This window comes from Spizellomyces punctatus (assembly GCF_000182565.1).
Source record: "Spizellomyces punctatus DAOM BR117 chromosome Unknown supercont1.8, whole genome shotgun sequence".
Taxonomy (NCBI): Eukaryota; Fungi; Chytridiomycota; class Chytridiomycetes; order Spizellomycetales; family Spizellomycetaceae; genus Spizellomyces; species Spizellomyces punctatus.
Genome location: NW_015971544.1, coordinates 375,106 through 395,163, shown reverse-complemented (window position 1 = coordinate 395,163; position 20,058 = coordinate 375,106). Strand labels below are relative to the sequence as shown.

At 50.1% G+C, this 20,058-nt stretch overlaps 6 protein-coding genes and 2 non-coding genes across 8 annotated transcripts; 2 read left to right on the top strand and 6 right to left on the bottom strand.

Annotated features, from left to right (window-relative positions):
• Positions 1–83: 83 nt before the first annotated feature.
• On the bottom strand, positions 84–156 carry SPPG_10100. The gene has a single exon. It is a non-coding gene; the product is annotated as a tRNA-Lys (tRNA).
• A 147-nt stretch (positions 157–303) lies between these two features.
• Positions 304–4,870, bottom strand: SPPG_05011 (translation initiation factor 3 subunit CLU1). Its single transcript, XM_016753251.1, has 13 exons — positions 4,768–4,870; positions 4,663–4,709; positions 4,463–4,549; positions 4,168–4,410; positions 3,973–4,107; positions 2,704–3,914; positions 2,327–2,651; positions 2,123–2,265; positions 1,912–2,070; positions 1,689–1,856; positions 1,362–1,625; positions 601–1,299; positions 304–534 (listed from the first exon to the last, which is right to left on the bottom strand). Exons 3-13 carry the CDS (start codon positions 4,542–4,544, stop codon positions 373–375), a joined length of 3,591 nt encoding a protein of 1,196 aa, XP_016607665.1. The 5' UTR covers positions 4,545–4,549; positions 4,663–4,709; positions 4,768–4,870; the 3' UTR covers positions 304–372.
• A 108-nt stretch (positions 4,871–4,978) lies between these two features.
• SPPG_05010 (uncharacterized protein) lies at positions 4,979–7,149 on the bottom strand. The gene is made up of 4 exons (XM_016753250.1): positions 7,054–7,149; positions 6,640–6,766; positions 6,261–6,568; positions 4,979–6,199 (listed from the first exon to the last, which is right to left on the bottom strand). The coding sequence occupies exons 3-4, from the start codon at positions 6,481–6,483 to the stop codon at positions 5,190–5,192; spliced, it is 1,233 nt and encodes a 410-aa protein (XP_016607664.1). The 5' UTR covers positions 6,484–6,568; positions 6,640–6,766; positions 7,054–7,149; the 3' UTR covers positions 4,979–5,189.
• A 179-nt stretch (positions 7,150–7,328) lies between these two features.
• On the bottom strand, positions 7,329–9,362 carry SPPG_05009 (uncharacterized protein). The gene is made up of 3 exons (XM_016753249.1): positions 9,333–9,362; positions 9,048–9,204; positions 7,329–8,990 (listed from the first exon to the last, which is right to left on the bottom strand). Exons 2-3 carry the CDS (start codon positions 9,087–9,089, stop codon positions 7,470–7,472), a joined length of 1,563 nt encoding a protein of 520 aa, XP_016607663.1. The 5' UTR covers positions 9,090–9,204; positions 9,333–9,362; the 3' UTR covers positions 7,329–7,469.
• A 20-nt stretch (positions 9,363–9,382) lies between these two features.
• SPPG_05008 (uncharacterized protein) lies at positions 9,383–12,094 on the top strand (the record flags this gene model as incomplete). The annotated part of the gene is made up of 2 exons (XM_016753248.1): positions 9,383–9,655; positions 9,716–12,094. The coding sequence occupies 2 exons, from the start codon at positions 9,383–9,385 to the stop codon at positions 12,092–12,094; spliced, it is 2,652 nt and encodes an 883-aa protein (XP_016607662.1).
• A 576-nt stretch (positions 12,095–12,670) lies between these two features.
• On the top strand, positions 12,671–15,733 carry SPPG_05007 (uncharacterized protein; the record flags this gene model as incomplete). The annotated part of the gene is made up of 7 exons (XM_016753247.1): positions 12,671–12,720; positions 12,772–13,057; positions 13,122–13,195; positions 13,256–13,403; positions 13,463–13,921; positions 13,980–15,370; positions 15,430–15,733. 7 exons carry the CDS (start codon positions 12,671–12,673, stop codon positions 15,731–15,733), a joined length of 2,712 nt encoding a protein of 903 aa, XP_016607661.1.
• Positions 15,734–15,985: 252 nt separating this feature from the next.
• SPPG_10099 lies at positions 15,986–16,058 on the bottom strand. The gene has a single exon. It is a non-coding gene; the product is annotated as a tRNA-Lys (tRNA).
• A 1,891-nt stretch (positions 16,059–17,949) lies between these two features.
• Positions 17,950–19,953, bottom strand: SPPG_05006 (uncharacterized protein; the record flags this gene model as incomplete). Its single annotated transcript, XM_016753246.1, has 3 exons — positions 19,012–19,953; positions 18,712–18,941; positions 17,950–18,651 (listed from the first exon to the last, which is right to left on the bottom strand). Exons 1-3 carry the CDS (start codon positions 19,946–19,948, stop codon positions 17,950–17,952), a joined length of 1,869 nt encoding a protein of 622 aa, XP_016607660.1. The 5' UTR covers positions 19,949–19,953.
• Positions 19,954–20,058: the final 105 nt, after the last annotated feature.

Below are 20,058 nucleotides of genomic sequence, written 5' to 3'. Positions count from 1 at the left end.
ATTGTGCTATCCAACGGATAATCCTTTCAAAACACCACATTCAATTTCGTTCAGCGAAAAAAATTCGAAGCCTTCTTAAAGACAGCCCGATGCGGGGGTCGAACCCGCAACCTTGAGGTTAAGAGCCTCACGCTCTACCGATTGAGCTAACCGGGCTTTCAATATAATCTGTGTAACAGTCGATCACAAGTATAAACAAACACAGTAATGATGGTCGTGTTTTCGCAGTTCCTATTTAAGAAGTACTGATGAGTACTTTAAAGACGATATATAGGTCTCATAGAATGCGCCGAAAGCATGAAATGTCGGTGCAAATGCTCATATGATGTGAATGGCATATATTCTAGTAGTAAAGTCAACACAAGCATCCATCTATTTTCCTCTTCGTTTCTTGCCGCCCTCCCCAATAAATTTTAACAGCTCATCAATAGGTAAGGATCCTTTTGATCCTATAGACGTAGAGTCCTGAGATGGTGGTGAGGGTGTGGGTTGCTGTTTGCGTGGTGGGTGGGATGCGAGCTTTGCTTTCTTGGCCTGTGCATATGAAAATTAGTAGGTGGAACAAAGAAGGGGAAGCAGGCGAGGAAAGGGGATACATACATCGCTGACAGCTCTTTCCGTCAGATTGCGCAAGACGGTCTCAGCACTTACGACACGTTCATCAGTGTCTCCAAAGCGTTTGCGAAGGTACTCCCACGCAAGCTTCTGGACTCCCAGTGCTTTACGGAAATCGGATGCAAGCACGTAACCTTTGACGAGGGCATCATAGGAGGCGCCAGTAAGATGGTGGTCTTTACCTAGGAGAAGTTCATGTGTCTCGCGGGCGCGTTCGTAAAAGGCGTTCGAGAGGGAAATGTGTCCGAGTTGTTGGAGCATAGCGGCAATATTGGCGTCGGTGGAGGCGGATTCAAGGGTACGGCTTCCGGCCCCGAGTTTTTCCCAGAGGTTAAGTGCATGGCGCATTAGTGTAAGGGCGCCGCGTGTCGAGTCTTGCGAGCCCATGAATTCAAAGTAGGCCAAGTTCATGTAATTTTGCAGGACATCGGGGTCATCGATACCTTGTGTTCGTTCCGACACGACAACGGCTTTGCGTTGGAACAGTTGGGCGAGATCGAATTGGCGAGTCTGGTAGTGTGCCATGGCGAGTGCGCTGTAGGCTCGTCCTGTATCGCGATGCACGGGGCCGTATACTTGTTCGTAAACCGCGGCGGCTTCTTGGTAAATGTCGATGGCAATGGGGAGTTGTTCTTGGGCCAAGCTGAGTTGGGCGTGTTCCATGGCTTCTTCAGCAAAGCTTGCCTACCAGAAAATAAACCATACATCAACAACTTGCAAATGCTCACTAAGCATCAGACGCATACCCTAGGCTCAGCATGCTTGACTACTGGATAGTGATTCACAATATCCGATGGACCAAAAATGGGTGTTGCATCCCACGCGTAATCCCTTGCCTCAATTTGCAACCCGACCTTCAAACAGATCGACCGTAAAAGAGGAACACGTCTCGACAAGATCAGATCTCTTGGTATCCCTTCAAACCGGAACCGCTTGGCCACCTCCTTCTGAATGCGTTCGTGCAATGCCGCGGGTGTCAATGCCGCGTAGGAGAGAGTTTTGGGTGTAATCTAGATCAAAAGGATGTTTTAAATAAACCTCAACAGAGAACCTGTAAACTGCAAAACACTTACCCGCCCATGAACTCCTTCAGTAACAGGCACAACACCTTCCTCACCACAAAACAGGCAATTTAGGAAATGCGAAACACACTCGCCCATCAAATACAAGGGCGTGTCTTTGAGTAAATCGCGTAAGACATGTTTGGCGGCTCGGGCGATCATTTCCTGTTTACACAATTCCTGTAACAGAAAATCATCAGATCTGTACCGTACATACTCTAACACAACAACTTACCGTAAAATACTCGTGCGGACACCTCGGGACCTTGGCCGCAGTACTCTCAGCGACTTGTACTGTTTTGCCCAAGTACCGCATATTGACACCACGTTGATGGAATCGCTTTGTGAGGGCTTCGCCATCAATTGGTACGCTCTGGTATATGCATTCAACAACCTAAAGCGCGTGTTAAAGGCTGGTTTCCAGTTGTGGTGGGGATGGGACGTACCAAACGCTGTATCATTGTTTCCCGCAAAAAGGTGCTAGCTTCCCGGGTGAGAGAGCGTTGACTTTCGAGGTCTTGCTGTTCACCGGCAAGTTGAACGAGAGTGTAAACATCCGTGTTGAATTCAAGTTCAAATTTCGGGGGGTCTGATGGATGAAGACGCTCAGTCAAACGAACCATGAAACACTCAAGAGATATTGCACCTGCCTATCACATCCTCGCCCTTCTCCTCATGCCCTTCTTCAGCACCTTCCTTATTGACCAACACAGCATCTCCGTCTTCCACATCCTGCTTCTCATCTCCGTCACCCTTCTTGCTCTTCTTTGCTTCCTCCTCCTTTTGCCGTTCTTCCACGAAAGCTCTCAATCGGGTCTCATAAAAGTAGTCAATCAATTCCGGTCGCAAGAGGGCCATTTCGTGGGGATACGGATTCGTCTCATCAGATCGGACCTGTTCGATGAATTCAATATCCACCGGTGTAATCCGGTACAGATCGAGGAGGTAGCGGCGACCGTCCGTGCCGACGATGCCCTAAAATACGTGTGAACCTCTGGGAGGCATTGTGATCGCAACAAAAACATACCTTTGTGTCTACGGAAGTGAAGAGTTTATGAACTTTGCCTTCTCCATCGATCACCTCGTGTTCGGCCAAATGCAATGCCTTCGCGACTTGGGCAGACAGAGCATGGAATTCTTCGTCAGAGAAAATCTCTTTTCCCAGATCCACAGACCCATATTTTACCAATGACTCGCTCTCCACGGCGCGTCTGGACAGGATTCCGGGAATGACCGTCTGTCCAACGATACGTTGTCCCATGTAGTCAATGACAGCGGTACCAAGGGTATGCAAACCGTCAATTTCCAGATTGGAAAGCAGTCGGACGCCGTCAACATCTTTGGAGACGGCCACGTGAGCAGCGTCGGGCCCACCCAGCTTCTCAAACGCTTCACGCTGGTCGTACCCCTGGGAAAAGAAGATGTTATTGTGCAGGTACATTTGGGTAGCACCTGGTTCTTGCGGGTTGAGGGACATGACACTGCCATTCAAGACGGCAACCGCACCGCGAACGGCGGCTTCAATGAAATCAGCATGGGTACGGTACATTGCTTGATCGCGCAAGACCTTTTCCTGTGGTGTAGACCGAGGGAGATCTCGTGTGCTCTGAAAGTCTTCGTTCCAGTCCCGCGCCCCGAAGGCATCGGCGTGTTCGGCGGCCGTCAGCTGGGCATCCAGAGATCGTCCCGGGTCAGCACTATGCGACCGACTCTTGACAGCCCATGGTGTCGCTCCCGATGCAGTCACAATGTACTCTAGAGGGTTCCGCCGGGCGTTCGTGGCTTGAAGCCTTGCGAAATTCTTTCCAAAGAGCGGACTGGCTTTGGAGAGGGTGGCATGGATGTTATGCTCGTGGCACGGTTTTCGCTGTCGTGGGAAGGGGTGGAATTCGCCATCGGTGCTTGCATTCACGTAGAACCCAGAAGCACAGCAGGTGAGATGTAGGACCTCCCCTTCAAGGGTCTCTGCACGAAGATAGAGCAGATCACCACGAGACTTTTGCTGGAAAGGGGGAGGATTCCATGGGGAAACAGACAGACTCTTTAGGCATGCAATACGGTTCGGGTTATTGAACCCGTGTGGGATGAAATCACTTAAGAGTGTGGCGCCCTTGCGTTCGAAATCGTAATCTGCAAACGCGTGATGGCCAGGTCCATTCCTTGCGGCATCTCCGTTACGCTTGGAGTCCTTGCCGTTTCGCTTGTTCTTGCTCTTGCCCTTGTCATCATGGCCATTTTCTGCTAACATCCGTCAGCATGTCGCTCTCATGTTCGCAGAATAATGCTCTAAACCCACCCTCCTTGTCTTCAACACAGCTCAAGAGCGACGCAGCATGATCCACTCCAAAACTTGGCAAAAAGCTCGCAAAGTTTGTCAAAGTCTCCCTGAATCGGGTCAAATGAACCCGGACTTCACGATCCGTGTATTCTCCTGCATCCAGAATGAACACTTTATCATCCACCAACAGATAAAACAAAATCAAAAGCACACCTTCAACCAATTCCAACACACTCTCCACTCCAAACCCTTCCACCTCCCCCAACTCGATCACGTCACTCAGCTTCTTCCCATCAAACATCAAATGAAAGCACGTGTACCCTTGTGCTTCAGACGCATCAAATATGACCTGTCGAATTTCTTGAATGCTCGTGTGGGCATGCACCACAAATTTGAGAGGCGGCAGGGACTGTGGCATTTTGATGGTAAGGTTGAAGGTTTGGTCTTGCACGACCGCTGAGCTGGGTGTCAACCGGGGTTTTGATATGCATAAAGCGTCTTGACCCACCATTCACATCCTCTGCCACATCCTTCTCGACACCTGCCTCAACAGTGCTTGCGTCCGGTGGTTGAGTTGTCTCGGTCGTCATGATTTCTTTTAAACCAACTCTTTGTGAGATCTTCTGGCATACTATAAGCCCATTGACTTTCTTCCCATCAAAGTTTCCCTAGGACAACCAACTCGTTTTATGAACACGTCCCACTTACAAGTTAATGCAAACGGTAAGCACACCCAACAAAATGAACCTAAATTTCTGAACTCAAACTGAAGATCACGCCCCAAATCAGTGAAATCGTCAAAAGAAAACTTACCACCACCAACAAATTCCGAAAAAAAAAGAAGACCGCACAAAACCCACCAGCAAGTTGGGGACCACACGGCTTTCAAAGTGGATTTCCAAATTGCTTTGTATTTCTTTTTGACGAGAATTGGCCAACTTTCCGATGCAGGACGTGACTCACGCATCTTGTTGTCATGGCAATAATTGCAGATCGCTCGTTGAGTAAGCATGGCTTGGTGTGGCTTGAGCCTCAGATGGAGAACTAGGACACCACTGTAGCTATTGACGACAAAAGATCCCACACAAATTTCATATCATTGCTATGGTAAAAAAAATAGAAATCCTACCCAAGGAACAGATATAGATCCCAACTATCGAGATAAACACAAACCTACAGTCGTGACATACATCCATCCACCAAGTACAAAAAAATATGTCAAAACCACCCAGCATTCAGACCCTCCTCAAAACACCAAAAGAAACAGACGTAAATTCATCCATCGTGACACCTCGGCCCCATCCATAACAGGGAGAAGACGCATCAGGTCGCGGTTCCATGATCATCCGATCACTAATAATGTGCTCTGGGAAAGTCTCGCGAATGGGTGGGAGAGTAATAAAAGACTCCTTGGAAGGAGGGGGGGAGTGCGAGTACCCAGAGTCCCGACGAGGGTGGTTGTTGCCTTGTTGTTGATGTTGTGTGGTGTGGATGGAAAGTTGGGTATATACATGTTGGGGGGGACTATACGCAGGGCGGGAGGGCGTGGTCATCACAGGATAGCTGCGAGTCAAGGCCGGGCCAGCTTGCATGGGTTTCTCATCGTACCAGGATGCAGGTCCCGCCTGGACAGGTCCAGCTTGGGCAGGGTTCTGGTCTTCAATCTCTTCCTGCTTGATAATCTCGTCTGACGGACTGATGCCGCCGAATGTGGTGGAATATCCATTTTGTACGTACCCTCGTGCCGGGTCGTCTAATAACAACCTTGCACTCTCCTGGCTCGAAACGTCTGCCAGATGCGCCAGTGATCCGCCGCCGTGATAAGCAGAGTGCTCCAAGACCGCTGTACAGAGATCCGACAAAATGGCTAGCTTGTCCCACTTTTGCTCACTCGAGTCATCCTGAGTGGTTATCTCGTGAACCACTGGGCTCGCGGGGCGGGACGTGGACGCCTCGCTCGGTTCTTGTGAGGAGACTGGACTAGGTGAGGTGTGATCTTCCTCTGAATAGTCGCGCTTGGCGGTGCCCAACTCGTGCGTAGGGTGGCCTGACGAGTTGGACAGTTCGGCTGGTTCGGGCGATTGACTCGCACTTCTTTCATCTTTTCGCTTGTATGGACCTCTTGAAACTCCCTTTTTGCGCTCTTTGCGAACCGAGTCATGACAGGTTGCTTCAAGCCCGTATCGCACACAACGTGGACAAGGCCGTGCAATTTCGCATTTTTTGCACGCCTTTTGACAGTTGACTGTTAAGGACAAGTTAGTCATGCACTTGTCAAACGTGGTCAACAAGGATGGCAACTTTACCACACGCATTTTTGACTTGCTTTCTCTTTTTAGGTGCATCGTCACCGGCATCAGGACTTGATAAGGAACCAACACAGCTCTTTCGTCTCTTTGCACGCAGCGAGATAGAAGAGATGGACGGATCGATGGTTTGCCGAGCGTCTAGTCCCGAAAAAGAGGAGCCCATCAATGCCGAGCCGTGGGAGTAGCGTCGTCCACTACTGGAAAAAGTAGGCAACTGCATGATCTCGCAAGGATATATGTGCGTGTGTGTGCGTCTGTGTGATCGGACTAGAATACGGCGCTAATGGATGCCCAAGTGTTTTTTGCTAATCATGGTAAGGCGAGCATCAGCACACACATGGGCACACTCAAAAGCAAAAATGACCAAGGTTCGTACAAGGGCGTTGATCCAATCAAACGCTGCTTTATGTCCGCCTTTTAGCCGATCCAGCCGATCGCACTGGCCTCAATGTATAGAAACAATAATCGATTCGTTGCCCCAATGGCAACAGATGCAGGTCACTCTTGGAAGTAAAGAACACAATGAGAAATGTGGCTGCGAGTTGCGCCACCCAGAACTGTGCAGAGTGTGAATGTGCGTGCTTGCGGGAATGCAAGGGAGCTCAGAGCAGTTGGACCATATCTTCCGACCTCTGCACATGTCAAAGAGAGAGTAAACTCTCTCTCCGCTCGAGGTGCCTGCAGACCCGCCAATCGGCAAAACCCTCATCCCCGGTGCCGACATGGCGGGCTTGCCTCTTTCGCCCACACACAGATGAACAGAAGCACAGTTATACATGAGACCACATACCTCTCAAGCCAGTTCTCAAGTAAGTACCAAATTGCAAGATAATGAAGCAGGCCAAACCCAGAAAGCCGAGCGGAAGGAGGAGGAAGGAGAGGCGGAGTTGTGGCAGCCAGTAGTAGCAGTAACGGAGTGTGATGTGAATTTGCCATTTTGGACTTGACGCATTCCAATGCATTATACACGTGCTCTGCATTCGAATGAGCCATTTCGAGTTTCTTGCGATCATCCAATATGCTATGGGGCGTCACAATACACCTTTGTGTGCAATTCGATGGATTGTAATATAAAGATCTTATTTATTATTACGATTCTACTAGGGATCAGACCATTACGGGCATTCACACATGTCCGTGGCCGCTAGGTCTACTCATTAGATGATTGTCGTACGTTATACGCTGTGAGGAGGCTGGCATTGTAGGTCACTCGTCGCAGGCGTACAGATAATCCAATAGGACGATACGCGCCAAAAACCATCCAGCCTGTTGCGCTGCCACCTGCCCATCGACATTCAACACTCCCCCTTCCGCTTTCCCAACAGCAAGCGCATGCACCGTCGCTCGGCTTACGGGGTTTGACAGTACAAAATCAATGTTGATTCGTCGTGCATTCCATAATGTCTCTTGGAGACGCGCCAAGAGTCGTGTTGGAATTAGATTGTCGTGGTGGTGGTCCGGCACAAAAGCGTCTGTAGGGGCTGTCGGGGGAGGAGGTGATAAGAGACTTGACAAGAAGCCATTATACGAAGGCGGATCATTGTACAACGGTGCGTCGTGAAAAGGCTCCTGGTGGTGGTGCATCGTGCCACGCGGTCCCAGAATCTCAACTGTCTGGTCAGTCCGGATCTTCTGCAGTATCGGATCGTCTTGAATCGATCCACCACCAAACAGCCGATCCACCCAAAACTGCCGCACGGGATCAGCTTCTTCTTTGGTCATTAACCCAATTTTGCGGTTCACAGGCGTGGGGACTGCCTCCGTTCGAAACCCAGAAAAGCTCATGACCCGTAATCCTACTTCTCTGCCTGCAGTCACTTCCACCACAGCGCCCACCTCCCCGCCATTGCTCAGCAGTTCAGCATGCGGATTGACGCTCGTCACCGCCGCAGAGCAATACCCGACGGGAATGTCGTTGCGCACAGCTGCCACAAGGATTGGACGAAACTCTCGGAGGGTACTCATGTACGATGAGCGAGGGTCGGCCATTCGAATCAGTAACGGGACGCGGGAATCATCAGACCATGGTTCCGTGGCGGACAAAGACGACGTGCCATCAATCAAATACAGCTCTTTCCCAGTCTGCCCGGCAATATTAGTCAGGTAAAATCTTACAATACCCTGAAAGACGGGGGCTGTCCATGATCCCGGCTTGGCACTCCGGCGGGACCCAAAATGTGGAGAACACACTGTCATAAACGTCAGTGGTTTCAACGTCATCCACCCGTTGGCGTCAAACACGGTACGCAGTGATGTTGCTGCGGAGGTTCCATTTCTCCCTACAGACAGTCGTTCCAGTAAAAGTTTGATGAGGTATCGTGCAATTAGACCCCCCAAACTATGCCCAACAACAGAAAGATGAACCACCCATTTTGAGATATTGTCGTCATTCCCTTCTACCTTCTCTCTCAGCACGGGCACAATCTCTTCCCAGAACCATTCTACGACTTCCAGTGCAGCTCGCTTCGCCATAAGCGGAATCCCATCATGCGTGCCGAATCCTCGGCTTGTGCTTGACTGCAACGTAAACAAAACATGCCGACCAGCTGGAACAGTACGGGAGATGGTTTTTGTTTTCCGGGCTGCGTTTTGATGCGCATGAATGGTAGTGTTGGTGGACTGAGATGCCTTTGAGGATATCATGGTACGAAATTGGCTCTCGAGACCCTTTATAAAGTTATCGAAGTCCGTTGGCTGGCCATGGTTGCCGTTGAGCGAAATGACGACCTAAAAAGCATTCAAGTCGGAATATGCACGCTAAAGGAGGATCATATCAATACTTACCAGCGCCCTTCCCACTGCTTCATCAGTTTGGTCGTCCACCATTTGCCAACTCTTGTCAAATTCGGTGCAGTCATTGAAGGCCAGAAGATGGACCGCAGCCTCGATCAGATTACAGCATCGTGTTGCCGTGGCAACAGCAGTTGGTTGGGGGATTGTGCTGGGAGAGGATTTCCAGAACGACGACGATGGTTGCATGAGGAAGGTGAACGCAGCCTGTTCGGTCAATTCATCCAAGAAACCAGTGCTGGAATATACCCAAGACGCTGTCCGACCACGCTGCCTCACCTGATCTCCCATCTAACACACGTACATTCGTATTTCATTTTTGTTCGTCGATGGATAAAGGGTCGCTTCTGCCAACGTCGTCGATACTCTCACCGCCCTATACTTCTTTCTTCGGGATATTCCCTTCACCCCATCCCATCCACTCAGTCTACTTTATAGGCGCTAATGCAGGACGACAGGCCCTGACGGGGTTGAGGTCGTATCTAGTCCCGAAGGATGTGATATTGGCTGTTTATGTTGAGGGTACCTGGCAGAACCCGTTTGTTAACAGTCCACCGGACCGTGTTTTTGTGATGAGTGTCGAGGGACAAGATCTTGATAAGGTATTTGAAATGCTCTGGCGGGCAATTATGGGACTGGAAGGTTTATAAAGACTTAATTAGGTCATTGCCACCCATATGCTCTTGCTGGATGCCCATGCACCACTCCAAACAACCTTCATCGTTCTCGCGCCTTCTACCTACCATCTCCCAACATGTCCATCCCGCAGAATCCTCTTGCCCGCCCCTACATCCCCAATGCCAAATCCATTTGTATCCCTCCCAGCCTATTTCATTAAAACGCTCTCCCAATCCGCCCAAGTCCTGCTCAACCATAATTTTGAGCGCATAGCAAGGGAGCTCCTCTTGAGTGACATAAGCGAGTTCCATGTACAAGAACCTCAGTGGGGTACTATTACGAATACAGAAAATGTCGTCAATTTGATGGTTTTAGCCAATGTTTTGGAAAAGAACGCTCCTGACGGAGTATACACGGTTAGGCGGGATGCTTTGAAAGCACTGGATGTCGGTGGACGGTTATCGAGATTAAAGAGCGAAACAGGCGAGACACAGCTGCGGACGAATAGTGAGAGCCCTTTCAATCCGGCCACAGGCCGAACCACCTTTTCTGCTCAGGAGGAAGACGCAACGATGCCTGAACCTTCAAGGCCCGAACAGCTCGATGCTGATATGATGGCCATGAGCGACATTTCGGAGTCACCACCTCCCTTCCAAAATGACACGGGTGATCCGCGAAAACCTCCATCTCCCACACAATCCTCTCAAAAGTCTAATACACAATCCAAGGACCAACTCATTTTCTCACACCAACAAACCGATCACACAAAGCCCAATGAAACAACGTCTCCAATGAATGATGCTGGAGACGACCTGGCCGATCTCATTTCCTCAGATATCGAAGACGATTTGGCCGCTTTGAAGCAAGCGGTTGAAACGTTCATGGGGAAGAGCGATCCGATGGTAGAGGTTCAAGCCACTGATATATCGAGTGAGGAGGATCAAAGTAGTGACGATGAGGAGAATGACGCAAGTAGTGAGGAGAAAGCGACGAGCAGTGATGATGAGGAGAGTGAGACAAGTACTGAGGAGGATGAGGCTAGTGGGGACGAAGATGAAAAGAGCGAAATGGAAGACGATCAAAACGATAGCACCACCGCTCCTGTGAACTTCCAGCTAGACCTGATCACAGGACCCATGGCCGTTGACACGCCCACGGGGCCCCCCATTTCCTCCTCGTCATTCGACCCAACAACCTCCAGGTCCGATTCACAGTCCAGTACATTCATCGACCGCCTTGCCACCTTTGTAGCAAAACAGTATCCCAACTCTCAATCTCCAACCTACAAGCTTCTCACCTTTTCCGATCCCACTACGTCCAAGCATCTTTACCGATGTCACCTCACCGTTGCTCAGGAACAGTTTGAGTCCGCCTATTTGTTCACTTCGCCTTTGGATGCTGCTCAAGACGTCGCGAGACTGGCTTGTTTGTTCATGCATTGCTATCGAGAGGCTGCGACCAAGACCGAACGGTTTTCGGGTCGGCTTGAAGAGATTTTCACTGCAGAAGACAACGAAAATCCTGATGAAGATAGGGAGGAGGGGGAAGTAACAGAGAAACCTGATGACGAGATGGACCCGTCAGAAGTCATGGGGCTATTGGATGATTTTACTGCCACCCAGGCCGGTCATCGCATCTGGCTCCCCCGGTTCATGTCCTACGTCACTCGGCAGCGCCTACATGTTGAGTGGACCTACCACGTGGGACCCGGCGGACGCGGATCCCATAAAGCTACCATCCAAATTGGCGGCAAGACTTACACATCAGCCTCGTCGCACACTAAACGTGGCAATGCAAAAGAAGATGCCGCCCATGTGGCATGCAAAGCCCTCGGGATCGACTCTTCACCCACTCCATCTACATCAAAATCTTCCACGATCCTTCTGCACGAGTACTGCCTACGTACGAAATCACGGTTCCAGGCACATTTTTCCACTGTACCTCCACCGAGTACTGCGCATGCTGCACCGTGGTTTGTGTGTACGGTTACGATGGAGGCGGGAGAAGGACAAAAGTGGACTTCTGCGGCATTTCCGAAAAAGGCAGATGCGAAGGCAGATGCGTGTCGGATGGCTATGGAGGAACTTGAGAGGAAAGGGCCAAAAGACGAAGAAAACTCAAGATCTTCTACTGATGGAATGGATGCACCATCCCAACAGGCACCCTCCACATACAATCAGCCCCTTCCCCAGTCACAGTCCTTTATCGCATCTCCCTTCCCATCCTACCCATTATCCTTCCCACCTTCTCTCGCGCAACCTCAGGTAGACCTTTCCGTTCTCCTGTCATCCGTACTGGGCATGCTCCAGAATCCGTACGCGCAGGTTCAGACAAATGTAGATGCATCTGTGGGTCATTTATCTTCGCCGGGACGTGGTGGAGGGCACCGGGGGAGAGGTAGGAAACGCCGACGAGGCGGGTGACCTTCTGATGACATAATATATACACGTGACCTTCCGCGTGAACAACGCGCCGCTTGACGCTTGGAGAGGTCACTTCCTGCTTGGGCTTTGGAACAGTTTAGCTGCATTTCTGCGCTTATTTTACTCGACCTCGTCAACGTTTTTGGCTTTTCCAACTTTGGTTTTTTTTGATTAGGATTTTTGTGCTGTGACTTGGTGGTTTTGTGTATTCATTTGGTCCAAGTTCCTTGGCTTTCATCCACCGCCGTACCGTTAAAGAGGTGTAGTGTGACTGCCGGCAGCGGTTACGCCCTTGTGTATATTCCTTTTTGAGAGTTGCTTCTTGTTGTTTGTCAAGACTTGTACTTGTGGTATGTTTTGCTGAGATACTGCGCGATGGGCACCGCGGAACGGTTGCATCTCATCGCGGATGCTCACATGCCGTCGAGCTTTCTTTGACGTTATCTTTTTAGTCTTGACGCTGAACCCACCAAGCAGGACAAGTTGCTTTGATTCACGCCAAATAAGTAATATACGAGAAAGGCATTTCCACTTTTCATCTTTCGAAATTCTCGGCGCTGGCGTAGCGTGTCCGGCATGTTTGCCAGTACACCCCAGGGAGTGAGAGCGCAGGCCAAATCGTTGAGGTAGCTACTGGAGTACTCCTACAAATCATCATCTCTCACACATGTTCACAGAGCCCCTTCCGCCATATCGAGCATCGCATCCTACCTTAACGGTATCTCGTCCTACGTCGCCCAAAACCTCTCTGAGAAGTCCCCAAGCACAGAGTTTGATCCCCTTGATCCGTCTGAACGGGTCCTTTCCGCTGCATTTTGTTGGGTGGATTGGGAGAATAAGCGGCAGTTGTGCCTGTTTCTGGGTTACGGGAGGGGCTTTCAGGTATGGAGCTTGGGGGACCTGGAGAATGTGAGGGAGGTGGTGTCGGTGAGGGAGGGGCTCCGGAAGGTTACGTGGGTGGAGGTGAGCGTCTCGCTTCCTGCTGGTTGAGCGGGATTGTTGTTCATGTCTTCTTGCTATTTGGTAGGCATTACCGACTCCGTATCGACGAGATGGCTCCACGGACTACTTGGAGCACGCCAGACCTCTCATTGCGTACATGTACGTTACATTGATAATTCAAGTACAGGCTTGTAGCATCTGAATCATGGCGCATTGCAGAACTGAAGTGGTTTCCGAGGATTCAAGTGGCAAGCCCCAGAGCGCCTTGCAGCTGTACTCGTTGAGGTCTCTGACAGCTGTGCAGACTGTAAAGTTTGGAGAGGATACAGCTCTAGAAGCGAAATGTAATGCAAGGGTCATTGCTGTGGTGAGTCGCATGCTTCCGTGCTACATTTAACGTTTGAAATATTTCTCACATTAGTGTAGTCCCTCGCGTCCCACGCCATCCATATTTATTCCGCTCTAACACTCCATCTCCTCGGCGTCTACACCGACACTCGCCCAAACCCCCTAAATAACGCAATAGTCTATGACATCGGTTCCCGTTATATTATCTACGCGACATCTACTCCCCCGCCGCCCTCCCGCCGCAAAGGAACATCGACTGACGAATTGCCGTCCGATCCCGACAGCGACGACGCAGACGGGATCCCGGATGCGGGATTGGCCCGGAAGGTTGCTGGTAAAGTAGCAAAAGATTTGGTCGTGGGTGCCAAGGTGATCGGAGAGTATGGGTACCAGGCTTTGAGCAATTACTTCTCGCCGGCCACCAAAGAGGGAGTCGCCTTGCGTGCAGAGGAGGACGTCAAGGTGAATGGTACACCTGGGGGGAAGGTGAAAGAGAATGGGAAATTGGATAGATATGCCGAGCTGCCTAGCGGAGTGGTGAGTGTTGTTAGTGAATCAGACAATATGTGGACTGTTGACTCAACTGTGTGTCAAGGTTGTGATCCGCCCCCTCCCTACGCCGACATCCCCCTCCTCAAACTCATCGACAACAACATCTCCACAACCGCATCCCCCTTCCATAGCCCATTGGAAACCGCACACAAATCCTGTCTCTGTGATCGCCTTCAACCCAAACCAAACACTGGTGATAACGGCCTCCAGCCAAGCCAATACCTTCTATATATGGCAGGTCCCAGGTCGAAGCAGCAAGGGTAAACCACGGACTGCCGTTCAATGCTTATACAAACTCGAACGGGGTTACACGATGGCGACGATCGAGAGTGTCGCGTTTTCGGTGGACTCCAAGTGGGTTGGCGTGACGACCACCCGGGGGACGACGCATGTGTATCGGATTAACCCAGCGTCTATGAAGGAAAAGAGTTTGAATGGTATGAATGGTGAACGCCTGAACATTATCAATGGTTTCGCGGAACCGAAGCAGACTCAGACTTTGGTACCGGGGACCGCTGAAGGAGGGATTGCCAGCTTGTACCCAGTGGCAAGGATCAAGCGTCAACCTGTCGAGGCGTCTCCGAAAAGCGAAGCATGGTCCGAAGGTGTGGTTTCTAATGATAGCATCACCTGCGGAAGTGGTCGTGCCCCTCTGATCGCCGCCTTCCTTCCCGACAAGAACGCGCTCAAAGACACGGCCGCGGCTGTTTATGACCGCCGTTCCCACGACAGGAGCAGTCCTGTCGGTTCCGCTGGCACGACATGTGGTGGAAGTTGGACCCACACTCAAGCTGAAGCTCCAGTCTCTGCGATCCGACTGTTCCGCCAACGCCTCCTCACCTTTCATCCTACCGACCGCGGCAGCCTCATGATGCATCATGTTGACGTCCTACTCGAAGATCCCACCCCAGCCAGCCCTCAAACCCTCCTGCCCTCACCTAAGCGATCCAGCACAGGTGCTAGCCCGTCGTCATTTGACCGCTTCTCTCCGTCGGGGCTCTTTAGTGCGTTCCCGGGGTTGGGATTTGGAGGCAAAAAGCAGCATATTCGGGTTAAAGTCTCTGAAGTCATGGAATGGAACGTGAAGCGCGAAATGGACTGGGGTGAAGTCAAACGCTCCGTTCAAACATCTCCTTCTCGTCCTCCTGCTCCCACTCGAACCAACCCAACGCAAACTCCAACAACAACAACTTCAACAACAACAGCAGCAGCAAAATCATCACCACCATCACGCATACAGTGGCCGTCAAAGATTGAAATTGTTACGCACGAAACAGCGCCGAGACCTCCAGTATGGATGGGCCCGCAGTTTTGCTTTCAAGTGTTTGATGCGTCGCGGTCTCTTGTCTCTATTGAACCGAATAGCCCCGATTTGAGCGACCTTCCGGCTGCATTCCATGTTCAGATTAGACGGGAGGCGCCTAAACCCTATGGGTAAGTGCCTGTCATTGTCCTGCAACATTCTGCACATTCTAAATTGTATAATTATTCAGGGATGACAAAACCCTTGTTCCGAACGGTCAATTCCCCGTCCTGGGCGGCGACGAAAAGTTTCAAGAAGGTATCTCGACTGCCATGGGGTCCTTTATACAGTTCCCAGATGAGGACACCGTCATCCCAAATGGTGGCGACCGAGATTCATTATCATTTGAAGACGCCTATCACATTCATATTGTTGCGCGACGACATGGTTTCCAACCATCGGAAACTGGATCTTTGTCCTGTGACGAAGACGAGGAAGCTATAGGCGGGGTGCATCCATGTGGAGGGGTGGTTGTGGATGAGGATGAGGTGTAGGTATAATGCTTGATGGTGTACGTAGGTGTCTAGGGAGATTTGATGTGTGCTTAGAACTATTGTTGAAATGCTGACGGCAACTGCAACTACCAGTCTGTCATCATGCAGCTACTTGCCGATGTATGGAGTTCTTGATAATTGCGGTGCTGTGCGTCGTCAAAGGTCGACAAATATCTTACTTATAAGCAACCACCAGGAACAAGGCGCGACAGCTGCGGTTAAGGAAAAAAACATTCCTCATTCCTATGAAACAGCCCGATGCGGGGGTCGAACCCGCAACCTTGAGGTTAAGAGCCTCACGCTCTACCGATTGAGCTAACCGGGCTACAAAAATTTCAAGGGGTAATCTTCTATATATGGGTAAATATTCTGACCTCCATGAAGTATCTGTGAACAGTTGGTGACAGATAGGATAGTGTAGAGGTGACAGAAACTGGCACTAGCTACTACACCAGGGAATAAACCGGCGACAACCGGTTTGGAAAAGCTAACTAAGCTACTACTAGGCAATTATACACGCAATACGTAACGGTTGGTTCTAACCGGATAATTGCCCACCACCACACGCGGTCCCTACTAGGCCTTGATCTGGAACTCTTGATGGCATTGAAGCCAGACTCTTGCATCCAGGAGCGAATCGACTGGGCAGCGTCACAAGCCAGAGGATGTTCAGTGACAAGGCTTGGAGACTAAAACTGCATGTCAGAAGATGACCTGATGACAAGAAATGCAAGAAATGCCATCGATACATACCAACCAAGCTCAACTAATGTGGCAGCATAATAGTAGGTTTTTGTTATCGGATCTGATTGGTTGCCGCTGGTTCTGATCACGGTTGCTGTTGGGCGGTCGAGGTCCTCGGCACCAGAGCAGTATTCTCATGATTGGACTGAGACTTGTTGGGCGGATGCTTTGAGTCGAGGATGGGTAAAGAGGAAAGAGGAAAGAGGGAAGAGGGAGCAGGTCCCCCTTTTATAGACCTTTGGCATGCGCCTCACCGCAGTTTAAAAAAAAAGCTACATTAGCATGCCACACCGCAGTTTGGAGAACATTAGCATCCATGCCTCCTCACCGCTTTGAGCAATGATGGGGGTTCTGATTATGCGATATGACTAACCGGATTAATCCGGATAATAATGGGTCCTAGTGCCATTTTCAATCACCTCCACACTATGGATGTTTCTCAGTGCAAATACGTGAGATGGAATATCTATATCGATGATATACTTGCTTTTGGAGAAACATAGATATTTCACCACGAGACCTGCGATAGCAGTACTCAATAGATAGTTCGTCATCCATTGTTGACACTGCTCGAAACACACATCTGCTGTTCATCTTCTTCATTACAGTTCATTACAAAATTGACTTACTGCAACCTCCTCCCCTCAAACAACTCTCTCAAAACCTTTGACACTTTATTCACCTCCACGCCATGGTCACTTACATGAGGCCAATCCCCAAATGATCGGGTGAGATTCACGACTCACATTCTCATATCCCCAGTTTCGGTTTATAACAGTACTGGCATTTTGGTGACGAGATGGAACATGAGCCGGTGGATATTTGGACGACCAGTACGCGGCCAATCGCCAGTCTCTTCAAATATAGCCCGATTGAAAGGCCGCCAGCGCCCCATTTTACGAGGAGATATAGAGGGCTAGCAGGGAATGGGAGGGTGTTGACTCTGGTGACTACCGGTTGGTGGGTAGGGGTGAATCACAAAACTGTTTGTCTTCAGCTCTGGCAAAATCGCTAAAAGTCAAATCAGGTAATCTTCACCTCGAGATAATGGCAGATTATAAATGACTTTACATGTGAGTGATGCAATGCCATCTTTTGCAATCCACATCGAATCGCTGTATGCGATTGCCTCTATGTGCAGCTAAATGCACATTTTGAAAATGTGGTTGAGATGTGCGCCGAAACTCAAACTTTGATATGTAAGACCCTGGGAAGGGTTACTCAGTTGAATCTAGGCATTGCATGAGAGCTTCGAGTGGGCCATTTATGATAATCAGAATCAGAATTGGTGATGCCGGTTGAAAGGAACGTCGAGTTAAGATGCCAGAATGCACGCTTTTTAGATACCACAACTTTGGGTGACCGTTGTCATCAGTAAGAATCACTTTGGGAGGTGATCTATAAGAACATGAATGAGCTGGATGCGCACATTAACGGCGCTCTTCCGACTGATGGGACCACGCTATGTAACATCAATCATTATTTATCTCATTGAATCTTTCTCTAGCCCTTCTCATCGTCGCTTCATACAACGTCTCCTTTCTTCCACTCATTCCGCCAATGTTATCCTCCTCAGGTGTCCCCATTCCCAACCCTTGTCTTCCCATCCGCATGGAAACAGCCACAGGATCTACCCTTCCACCCCCGCTAGCACCCAAGCCTTGCCCTTCGGTCCAGCCCATCTTCTGCAGCATCCGGCTCCCAATGTTGGTAGGGTCGGCAGCTGTAATAGGCGTCGCGTGTGTAGGCGTTGGAACAGAAGGCGTAAAGCTATGGGTACTGGATTCCTCCTGAGTCTCCTGCCGGAACTCCATGACACTTGCGTCCACACCATGCATTTTTCGACGCATGGCAGCACGGTCAACGTATTGCGTCCTTTTGCCGCGTGGTTTTGTAACGGCGTCTTCGCCTAGTGCCTCACGCTTTAGACGTCGGAGTTCTTCGCGTCGAGATACTTCAAGAGAGCCCTTTTTTGTCTTTTCCCCTTTGGTAGTCTGCGGCGTGTTATTGTCTGCGGACTTTGGCGGTGTTGACTTTGGCTCGGTACTGATCACATTTGTGGATGTCACTCGGCATTCGTCGCATCCCCAGGAAGCGTGTATGTGCACTTTCATAGTCGTTGAGCCGATTACAAGCGTATCGCCATGTTGTAATCTATGAGGTTGGCTGCTCATCTGAAGTCCCAAAATATATTCAGAGAAGATGTTATATTCGTGTCATTATCCAAACCTTACCTTTGGTTGACTCAACCTCTCACCGTTTATGAATGTCCCATGAGTTGATCCTCCATCCGTTACAAAAAAGCAGTCCATGAATCGCTTTTCAGGTGGTCGCGGTCCCGCTCTGCTTCTCTTTGTGTTGCTGCGGAAACTATCCGCGGGTGATGAGGACCGATAGTCCTCCACGTCTGAAAAAACACGCTTGGTTCCATGGGTTGGAGACGTTGACCGAATTGGGGTTGTGTCTAGCAAGTCAATACCAACAGTCAATTTCCACTTGTGCCGGACTTCCTTATGTCGACAGACCCGTCCTACCGCGTGATTTTAGGTCTGCCGTCAGTCTAGCAGCAATCGCTTTAGCACGTTCTAGAGCACTGCTAAAGTCAATCTGTTCTCGCTCATTCGCTTTTTCCACGGTTGCATCAGTGTCCGGTTCCTGTTCTTCGACAGCCTGCCGATTTGGAATAGGCTCCAATGGCTCAACTATCCGGTTGACATAAATTGTGCAATGAAACCGGCTAACCGAGATTTCATTAAGGACTAAACGTCGCTCAAAGGCTTTGTCTCTCCCAACTGTTAGCCCCGTTGCATCCACCAGTATAATTGAACCTGGCTCCAAGAGCTTCGACTGTATAACAACCAGTTTCATCATGGCATTGCTCTGCGGAGCGGCCTGGCCGTTGTCTTGCACAGGTACATACGATTTGGTCGCTTCGTCCCAGAATGAATACGACGAGGTTAAGGTGTCGTACACGTAGCCTGTGTCTGGGTGGTAGTAGTGCCGACGGTCTTCCATCGGTATGTAGCCACTTCGGACCATGGCCTTCGCCACTTTGTCAGTCTCCGCATCCTCTCCAATTTCCCCTTCTTCCAACTTCAGTATTGAAAGCTTTCCCTTTGAACTCCTGAACTTTTCGTCCCGGCTGTTGGGTCCAGACTGTGGCTGTTCAACTGGCTCGACCCTCGCGTCGTTTGCAGCCTTCCCAGTGTCTGTTTCTCCCTCACGCTTGGATTCTTCATCTTGCTTTATTATCCTACCGCTTGAATCAAAGTAAAAGTACCCAGAAGCCTCACTGTAGCACCATGGACTTGACTTGCTAATGTAATATTTCCCAGACGGATGGAGCGACCAATCAGCATCGGGATTAGTAGTAGATGAACTTGTGACAGTGGCTGCTGTTGTCGAGGTCATCGGTCCTCCATTTGCGTGCAGCGCTGTCGACGATGTCTTTTCGCTGTTTGCATTTGCCATTCTGGCTACCCTCGCTGCTGGCATTAGACCCATGTGCAGGGAACTGCTTCCATGTCGTGAAATGGACTGGTTCCAGTGATCCAGAACCGGCTCCAGTGCGTCGGTTCACC

Coding starts and splice junctions, on each gene's coding strand:
- SPPG_05011 (XM_016753251.1), bottom strand. CDS start 4,544: ATGACGACCGAGACAACTCAACCACCGGACGCAAGCACTGTTGAGGCA. Junction 2,652..2,703: donor TCACTTCCGTAGACACAAAG/GTATGTTTTTGT, acceptor CACGTATTTTAG/GGCATCGTCGGCACGGACGG. Junction 2,071..2,122: donor AAACAATGATACAGCGTTTG/GTACGTCCCATC, acceptor CACGCGCTTTAG/GTTGTTGAATGCATATACCA.
- SPPG_05010 (XM_016753250.1), bottom strand. CDS start 6,483: ATGCAGTTGCCTACTTTTTCCAGTAGTGGACGACGCTACTCCCACGGC. Junction 6,200..6,260: donor GCAAGTCAAAAATGCGTGTG/GTAAAGTTGCCA, acceptor TGTCCTTAACAG/TCAACTGTCAAAAGGCGTGC.
- SPPG_05009 (XM_016753249.1), bottom strand. CDS start 9,089: ATGGTGGACGACCAAACTGATGAAGCAGTGGGAAGGGCGCTG. Junction 8,991..9,047: donor AAGCAGTGGGAAGGGCGCTG/GTAAGTATTGAT, acceptor AATGCTTTTTAG/GTCGTCATTTCGCTCAACGG.